Source organism: Orycteropus afer, unplaced genomic scaffold, assembly GCF_000298275.1.
Source record: "Orycteropus afer afer isolate SDZICR_OR568_19922 unplaced genomic scaffold, OryAfe1.0 scaffold00976, whole genome shotgun sequence".
In the NCBI taxonomy this organism is placed as follows: Eukaryota; Metazoa; Chordata; class Mammalia; order Tubulidentata; family Orycteropodidae; genus Orycteropus; species Orycteropus afer.
This window is the reverse complement of record NW_006922563.1, coordinates 368,759-379,066: the sequence shown is the minus strand read 5'-3', so window position 1 is coordinate 379,066 and position 10,308 is coordinate 368,759. Positions and strand designations below refer to the sequence as shown.

The 10,308-nt window shown below is 36.0% G+C and overlaps 1 protein-coding gene across 1 annotated transcript; it reads right to left on the bottom strand.

Moving 5' to 3' along the window:
- Positions 1-1,322: 1,322 nt before the first annotated feature.
- LOC103212474 (olfactory receptor 6C2-like) lies at positions 1,323-2,306 on the bottom strand. The gene has a single exon (XM_007958444.2). The coding sequence runs from the start codon at positions 2,304-2,306 to the stop codon at positions 1,323-1,325; it is 984 nt and encodes a 327-aa protein (XP_007956635.2).
- Between the last annotated feature and the right edge of the window lie 8,002 nt (positions 2,307-10,308).

The following is a 10,308-nucleotide window of genomic DNA, read 5'->3' as shown; positions in this document are numbered from 1 at the left end:
AGGAGTGTGTGGAAGCAGCCCAATCTGCAGTGGTGATAGTGTTGGTTATAGAGGAGCAGGATGAGATCAGAGAAAGATTCCTGTAGTAATGCTATTTGAACTGAAAGTTACAGCACTAATGGGGGGAGGACAATTGGAAAATGAGGGGTAGAATGTTGCTTACAGTGCAAACAGTGGTCTAAATAAAGAAAAGAAGAATCATTTGAAGTTTTGGAACACAAAAGTGATATATAACAGATAATCTGACATGTCATTAAATGTAGATTTTATTTTTGGAGAATATTATTGTCTTCATATTTTGGACTCTTGAAATGATTAAATTTATACTCTCAAATAGACAGTTATTTGATGCATTTTCATTTTCACATGTTTCTCTCTCATATTTCCATATTTATATGTATATCACTTGTTGGTTGGTTGTTTATCAAACTTCTAGCCCTATTATTTTTCTTGGACTTGCTGCCATATTTTTGCTTAATGTCAATGCTGCATATTCAAGATACAGTGTTTCCGTTGGTGCATCAATATAAATCCTGTTTATTTTGTTTTAATTTTAGTGCATTCTTCAGTTCTTTATCAAGTGTTACCAGTGTATTTCTATCTCATTCTTAACTGAATTCATGTCCTTTGGGCAAGAATATTTATGCTTTTAATTTAGATTGATCTAGTCAATAAAATCTGGAAAAGTTATTACTTTAAAGCTTTTCCATTAGATATATTTTTTTGGGAATCCCAAATCATTAAACATATTCCTGTTTTGAAATATACTTCAGGGAATTTAAATTATTTTTCCTTTTACTGTTTAGAAACTGTATTGATTTTTAAATATTATTATTTCTCCCTTCATTTGAGTAGGTATGTTTTGTAGAAAGTTATGTGCACTGTTGCACCAATGTTTTATAAGTCTCCTATTCTCTCAACTTTTGTAAGCCAAAGTTAAGGGAGGTCATGCTTCGATTTTCTGAGACAACTATTTTTATATTTTCTTGCTGAAGATTATCATTCTCAAAGAGGTTTGTTTATAAGGAGAAGCTAGGAGTGACTTGATCAGGTTTGGTTCTGAATACAAGGCCAAATCTGGATCAGGAAGAGATAAAAATAGGAGGGAAACTTAAGAAAATATGATTGTATGATTATTGTTGTTATGTGCCGTCGAGTCAGACTCAACTCATAGTGACCCCTCCTTGGGTGTCCGAGGTGGTATCACTACGGAAGTAGATTGCCCAACCTTCATTCTGAGGAGTGGCTGGTGGGTTTGAACCATCAGCCTTCTGGTTAGCAGTCATGTATATATGATTAGTGTCCCTGATGTCATTATTCTTCTACTGCTTTGAGAGAAATAGAATTCTTCTGACTAAATCATTGAAAGCTTGTTTGACTTGTTTGTTCCTCAAGGTGTAAATAAATGGGTTTAACATGGGGGAAATGGAAGTATTAAGTATTGTCACCCCCTTATTAATTGCCATTTCATCTTTTGCTGAAGGTTTGGTATAGACAAAGATGCAGCTGCCATAGGTGATGGAAACCACAATGGCATGGGAAGAACAGGTGGAAAAGGCCTTTTTCCTTTGTTGGGCAGAGGGGAATCTTAGAATTGTTCTGATGATATACATGTAGGACAAAACCACACACACAAGAGTCATGATAAAGATGACCACAGAGCAGGCAAGAACAATTTGCTCTGTGATCCACGTATCTGTGCATGAGATCTTCAGGAGAGGATTAGCATCACAGAAAAAGTGGTCAATGACAGAATCACAGAATTCCAGACCCAGTCCCAAGCTAAGGGGTGGGAATATGATCAGTAAAGTAGTCAGCCAGCAGCCTAAAATAAACCTTTTGCAGGCTTTGTGGTTCATGATGGTCATGTAATGCAGGGGTTTGCAGATGGCCACATATCGATCATATGACATGGTGGCCAGGAGGAAAAATTCTGCTACTCCAAACAGGTCTGTAAAAAACAGTTGACTTATGCAAGCATTATAGGTAATGATCCTGTCACCTGTTGATATACTGTATAGGAATCTAGGGATGCAGGCAGAGGTGAATGAGATTTCTAAGAAGGAGAAATTTTGGAGAAAAAAATACATAGCAGTTTTAAGGTGGGCATCTACTAATGTGAGGAAGATGATGGTCAGGTTTCCAGTTACACTCAATATGTAGGTGATCAGTAGAAATATGAAAATCAGAATCTGCAGTTGTGAGTCTTCAGTCAGTCCCAGGAGGATGAATGTGGTTAGAGCCGTATGGTTTCTCATGCCTGGCTCCTGACTTCTGCCCAATCTGTATGTGAAACTGAGAGACATAAGATTTTAGAAAAGGTAGGGCTAATTTTTCTGGAAGATTTTGGTTATGTATTTTATACATATTTGCTTGAGTTGATTATGAATATTTAAAAAACTTTCATATTGTCCACTCTTTGTTTGCCATTCAATTCATTTGAAATATGGTTCTCAAACATATTTGGCCTCAATGTACAATAAGATATACATTTTACATTGCTATTCATGTACATACACATACTGGCATATATTTGAAACAAAAATAGGACAAAAATTACTAACTCTTAGAATGCCAATCCCTCTGATTGATTCTATTTTTACATATGTCATTTAAAATTATAAAAAGTGTATCAGTTCACATATACTTTATCTTGTGACATTGACTGCAACTTCCCACAATGCACCAGCTCTCTTCCCACTTCCTCCCCATAATTACATCTCCTATGTCTTCCCCTCCCATGTACTTCTGCCTCCTGAGCTGTCTCCCTGTGCATACACAGCCCTTCTATTTGCCCATGACTGATCTCTCCAAGGAGGTTATATCTACCTAATGTAAATGTTCAGCTCATATGCCTGCTTTTGTTTGGCTGGAAGCCACAGGAGTGGGTACAATTCCAGACCTGAAGGGTAGGGGTCATAGTCTCAGGGGTTCCATCAGGCTCTATCAGAACAGCAAACCTGGCCCTTTTTTTGAAAAATAATATTCTTAAGGATGTTTTTCATGATAATGTCTAAAGTATAAAAGAATCTTATTCATGATATTTTCAAAGGTGTAATCTACCCTTTTAATTTATACTAGAATGGATTTATCCACAATATACACTTTTTTCACCAGAAAAAATGAGATCATGACTACTAAAGCAAAACCAAAACTAAACCCAATGTGGAAGCTTTAATCATTGTGCCACAAGGGCTCCTTTCTTGACTATTAAACCAAACCCACTGCCATTGAGTACATTCCAACTCATACTGGCCCCGTAAGGTTTCCAAGGCTATCAATTTTTATGGATATAGGTTGCCTCATCTTCTTCCTATGAGTAGCTAGTGGATTTGAACTATAGACCTTCTGGTTAGCACCCAAATGCATTACTCACTGTGCCACCAGAACTTCTTTCATGACTATTAGGACATCTTTTCTTAATTGTAAGAAAGTTTCTCTACTCACAATCTGAAAATTTTGCTAAGTTTCTTTTATCTGCTTGAAACTTTTTTCCCCCCAAGGAGAAATTGTTAAGTATAGGGTGGTTATGACCAACAAGATGTTTCTAAATTCATGTTGTGGCAATTTAGTTCTCTGTTCTTATGCTAAGGTCAAACTTATAATTAATATACACAGGATATTTTCCTTATAAAAAGTCACCCTTTAGATCTTTCCATGACTTTCTTAAATGTTTCTGCTTTTAATAGATTTTCACTGATTCCCCACTTTGGCCAAGAACACAGAGAGTTGATACATAGCTTATTCACTAGTAAGTGAGGGAATGGCCTGCAAAAGGTGTACACAGCTGAGGAATCTAATCCTCATTGTTTTATGATTCCATTCTCTTTTCTTTCTGACTCAAACACACCAGTTTTCCTTGTTTTTAAGTCCCTGATGTTACAGTCAGCTCCATAGATATTAAACAGAGTCTCTAACTTCACGTTCTTCCTTTGCTTCAACAGTCTGAAATGATTTTCTTGAATTCCTGACTTTTGTCATATTTAACTGTTTATGATAATGGCTTCTGAACATACCACTGCACTGAAACAGTTATTGGCAAGATTTTTGTTTATTTCTTTAAACTTAAAGAAATATAACCATTTTATTTGAGCTTTTGTTTCTTTGCTGTCGACCCCTCCTTTCTTCTATTTTCTAGACACATTTCTTGCGTGATATTCACACTACAAGATTTTGTTTTGCTTTTAAACAAAAACCAAATGTACTACTATCAAGTCAATTTGGACTCATAGTGACCCCCAAAAGTTATCCAACTCTATAAATCTTTATGGAAGCGGACTGTCTCATCTTTCTTCCATGGAGTGGCTGGTGGGTTCGAACCACCAACCTTTTGGTTAGCAACCCAATGCTTTAATTGCTACAGCACAAAATCCCACTGCTACTGACTTGTATCCAACTGAATTACCCCGCTTTGGGTTTCCGAGGCAGTTTCACTACAGAAGTAGATTGCTCCATCTTCCTTCTGAGGAATGGCTGGTGGGTTTGAACCGCCAGCCTTCTGCTTAGCAGTCAAGTGCCTTAGGCACTACACTATACCTGACTAATTTAGGAGACTTTTTTCATGTGTTTGGGTGTGTCTCTGTGTGTAGAAATTGTGATGTATTGCTCCTAAACCACACTGTAACCTGACTACCTAATCATCATATCGGCATGGATATAATACTTACATTAATGGGTAAAATCATTATCTGACTTCTTATCATATTTTACAGACATAACCTGCCATTTGTGTTTGCCATGTATGTCTCTTCAATACACCTTTAATAAACATATTACATTTAAAAAAATGTTATTGTTGGTAGGTGCTGTCAAGTTGTTTCAACTGATAGTGACCCCTTCTGACAGAGTAGGATGCCTTTTGGTCTTTCTTGGATATAATTATTATGGAAATTATCTGTGGTATCTCAGTGGTTAAGCTGTTGACTGCTAAGTAACAGATGGGTTGTTGAACCCACCAGTTCTCCTCAGGAGAAAAATGTGACAGTCTATTTCTGTAAATGTTTACACTCTCATAAAACTTATGGAACAATTACTGTGTCCTTTAGGGTTGTTAGGGGTCAGAATCTACTTGACAGCAATGAATTTAATTTATTTTGATTTAATCCTTATGGAAGCAGATTGCCAAATCTTTTTCCTTGAAACCATTGGCTGGAGCTGAAACCACAACTCATTCTGTCGCAGCCCAGTACTTAACCATTTGCACCCCCAGAACTCCTTAACCCAAGATTCCAAACTCATTGCTATTGAAGGAAATTTGAGCCCTGGTGGTTCTGTGGTTAAGTGCTCTTCTGTTAAGGGAAAAGTCACCATCGCAAGTGCACCAGCTTCTCTTCCTGAGATAGAGTTGACTATCTGCTTCTGTCAAGATTACAGCCTTGGAAACTCTATGGGGGTAGTTCTACTCTGTCCTACATGGTCGCAGTAATGAACCAAAGATTGTTGCTGTTGTTATGTGCCGTGGAGTCAGACCTGACTCATAGCGACCCCTACTTGGGTTTCCGAGACAGTATCACTACAGAAATAGATTACCCCATCTTCCTTCCGAGGAGTGGTTGGTGGGTTTGAACTGCCAGCCTTCTGGTTAGCAGTGAAATGCCTTAGGCACTATGCTACCAGAGCTCCCGAACCAAAGATTAAGGTCTCTTAAATTCTAGATATGGACCAACAGCTGCTCTGTGGTTTTTCTCAGCCAATACCAATTAACAATACTTACTTCTACTCAGATCTCTTCCAATTTTTGTTCAAGTCCATCAACAAACAGAAAAAAAAAATCTTCATAGAAACTCCAATGAATTGGCTATCTGGAGGGTTTCAGTTGGTTGCCTTAAATATTCCCTTTTTCCAGAGAAAGGGACATGTCTCTAACTGCTACATGTTCATTTCTCATAGTAAATTTTCCAGAATTTGCTTTCTCCAAAAGAGAGAGGACTGAGCTAATGTATGGTTTTGGGACCACCTGGGACAGTCCCAAGCCTGGAGAACAGGTAATAATGACAAAATGACTAATAATAGATTAAATAATTAAAAGAGATTGAGTAGAAGGTGAATAGAGTTCCTTATAGAAAATGTTCACATTTACAGTCCATCTACTTCCCCGCTCCTCAGTCCGGAGACACCTAGTATTGATGCCTTCACAGCCCTAGAAATTTTGAGCCATGTGCTTGCTCCTAAATATCTTAAAGAGTAAATCAACATTAGTTTGTGATCATTTTATTTCTTTTTATATGTCTGTTAGAGAGTTGAACATTTGAAGAGATACAGGAATCCTAACGGATACTATTCCATTTCTGGTTTGATTCTAGAAATTGATTTAATTTATCTTTAAATGACCTACTTTTCTTGATGCATCAGTCCAGCCTTATGAATATCTTCAATCAATTCTGAGCCACAAACTCTTACCTCTGGTTTTTTAAACCGTAATTAATTAACTATTCACACCCCTCTAATTGAGGTAAACAAAGTTAAAACTGTTAGAGAAAATCATCATCTAAGTCTGTCCTAGAGAAAAGAAAAGGAGTCCCAGACAGGTACTCACTCTGTGAATAGTCCATGATGATTGCAGTTCATTAGTTGTCCCTGACCGTCTGGATGGTCAGAGGATGGAAAAGATGATGCTTACAGAGGTTTGTGTGCAGATTCCTGGTCCCTCTTCCTCCTGAACTCAACTCACCTCATAGGCATCCTGTGGATGATAATGATTTTTTCATATTTTCATTTCCAACATGTGGTCAAAGCTTTTTTACCAAGATATTTCTCTGATTTTGAAGTTCTATGTCTGTTCAAAGATCTGGGGATATAGGAGTTCTCTCTGGTTTCATAGGGATGCTATTTGACATTTCTAGTTGAAGTGTGAATCTTTTTACAATAAGAAGGTTGACTTTTATTTATTTATTTATTTATTTTTTACTACACTTGTTGCCAAGTGCATAAACAAGAGCCCTTGGTGACCTAGATTCCAAAGCCTTTAATGAATTGGTGTAATGAACATTTTGTCAAACTCTGAAACAGGTATCAGTGGGGACAGTGTCCTCAGAGAATTGAAAATGCCACAATAACATCGAATGTAGGCCATGTGCACACAATAAAAATCTAATGGTAAATGGCAAGCCTGCCTTTTATCTTTATTTCTTTTTTCCATAACATTTATAGCCACCAACAGAATGCAAGAACCCTTTTGTAATGCCTATTTCACTTTAAGAATTTATTATTTACTATAAATTATAATAATATTTGGTATACTCTCAACATGAAGACATTCTTTATATGTTGTTTTACAACTTAGTAGGTTATGTAAAACACAAAAACTTCTTTTTTATCTGAATAATTTTAAATGTGTATCATCATTTTAGTAAACTATGTACTATTTCTTTTTGGAGCATTGCATCAAAATTTAAAGCCAATTCTAACAGTTGTAAATATGTTTGTGATTTTTCACTATTATAAAAATATGACTACCTAGACGTGATTATATTATTGTACAATTTTAACTATAGATTTATATTGTTCACTATTTAAAATAACTGTGAGTGGTGATGCAAAATACATTCTTTCACAAATATCTTTGATTACTTAGCCTGGAATTGGAATTTTCTGGAAGTGTTACAAAACATAAACTATTTTGTACAATTGAGTCTAATTTATACGAGAATTCTTGTAATCATATTCAGTTATTAATGGACATTATAATTATTACTATGTATATTAACACTCATGTATATTGCTAATGTTTTTATAAGTTTGTCATTGTTCTCTAATGTGTGTATGTAATTTTCCTGACACAGAATGACATGTTACATTTCAGAGAAAATTATGTTTTTCTGAATAGGTCTCATCTAATATTTTCAAATTTATTTTCCATATTTTATACTTTCAAATTAAGTGTATTGTTATATTTTTCAAATAAATTTTAATTAGATTAAAATTTTTAATATTGATGTGGTTGTATTGAATCTTAGAGCAGTTTGCTGAGCATTGCAATCTTGATAATGTTAAATCTTCCAATTAATCAATATAAGTGTCTTTCTATTAATTTGTTGTTGTTTTTGTTGTGTCACTGAGTCAGACCCGACTCAAAGTGCCCCCTGGTTGTGTTTCTGAAGTGGTATCACTACAGAAGTAGATTGCCCAACCTTCCTTCCGAGGAGTGTGTTTGAACCACCAGCCTTTTGGTTAGCAGTCAAGTGCCTTAGGCACTATGCTGGTTAATTTCTTCAACAATGAGTATAGGTTTTACACATCTTTTGCTATATTACTTTAATGTATTCCTAATTATTTTCTTCTTTCTGATATATTGTGAATTGAATTGCTTTCTTAATTTTATTTTCAGATTGTTCATTGTGAATTTATAAAAATGGAAACAATTTTGTATAATGATCATGCAACCACGCATCCTGCAACCTTTACTTGTTTATTGGTTATAATTATTTTTCCTTGCAGAATCATTATACATACATAAATACATACATACATATACATTCATACATTATGTAATAATATACATGTGTACATGATATACATTATTAATGACACTGAATTGTATATGAGAAGACTGTTGAAATACCAAATGTTTTGTTACATACATATTTACCACAATAATAAAAAAGATCAAGCCAGAAAAAAGCACTGAATATTGGATGTACTCTGCTAGAACAACAAACAAACCTGTCTTGGAGAAAGTACAGTCAGAATACTCGTTACAAGTTAAGAATGGCCAGACTTTCTCTCTCATGTTTGGTCATGTAGTCAGAAGGAACCAATACCTGGAGAAGGCTATCATGTCAAGTATAATACAAGTTCAGTAAAGAAGGGGAAGACCCTCAACAAGATGGATGGACACAGTGGCTGCACTGATGGGGTCAATCACAGCAATGACCGTGAGGATGGCACAAGTCCAGGCAGTGTTTTGTTCTGCTGTACGTAGGGTCACTATGAGTCAAAACCAACTCAACAGCAACTAACAACTAACACACATATCTATTTCCATGTTTTTCCATTGACCTTGACAGATGTTCAGTGCCCCCTAAGCAATGTGCCACTTTCCTTCTCTCTCCTGGCTACTCATGGTAACCACTAATGTAGTTGACCAAACCAAACCACACTCACTGTCGAGAAGGCTCTCACTCATAACGACCCCTCCTTGAGTTACTGAGGAGTTACTGCCCCATCTTCCTTCCGAGGAGTGGCTGGTGGACTTGAACCACCAGCCTTCTGGTTAGCAGTCACATACCTTAGGCACTACACTACCAAAATTAGGTTTTTATATAAATGTGTATTCTAGATATTTCATATAAATTGAATCATGCAGTATTTGTCCTATTGTGACAAACTTATTTCACTCAGTACAATGTTTTCAAGGTTCATCTATGTTGTACTATATACCAGGAAATTGTTTTATTTTATGACAGAGTAATACTCCATTTTTTATATGTTCCATATTTTCTTTATCCATTCATCTGTTGATGAACACCTAAGTATTTTCCATCTTTTGGCCACTGTGAATAATGCTTCAATGAATATGAGCGTATATGTATCTGTTTGTGTTTCTGCACTCAATTCTTTTGAGTATATCCTTAGATATGGAATTGCTGGATGACACAGTAATTTAATATTTAATATTTTAAGAACTGGAGACTGTTTTTCACTGTGACTGTATGATTTTATAATCCCATCAGTAATTTATGAGGGTTCTAATTTCTTCCCCTGACAATACCTTTTGTTATCTTAACCATCTTAATGGGCAAGAGATGACTTCTCATTGCAGTTTTGACTTGTGGTTTCCTCATGACCAATGAAGGAGTTTTGCTTACCTAGTGCTTAAAGCATTGGGCTGCTAACTAAAATGTCAGCAGTTGGAACTCACCAGCCACTTTGCAGGAGAAAGATGAGGCAGTCGGCTTCGAAAAGGGTTTATAGCCTTTGAAAATTTATGGGGCAGTTCTACTTTATCCTAAAGAATGTCAATGTGCTGGAATTGACTCGATCACAGTGTGTTTAATGACTAATTATGCTGAGCATATTTGCATGTGCTCTTTGGCATTTGTATTTCTTCTTGGTGAAATGTCTACTGAAGTCTTTTGCCCCCCTTTCCTTTTATTGGGTAAAAAATATGTACTTCAACATTTGGAATTTAATGGTTTTCACATATATATTTTAGTGACATCAATTACATTAATGATATTGTATTTTTGTTGTTGTTTGTGCTGTAGAGTCGGCCTCAACTCATAGCTACCCCTCCTTGGGTTTCTGAAGCAATATCACTACGGAAGTAGATTGCCCAACCTTCCTTCTGAGGAGTGGCTGGTGGGTTTG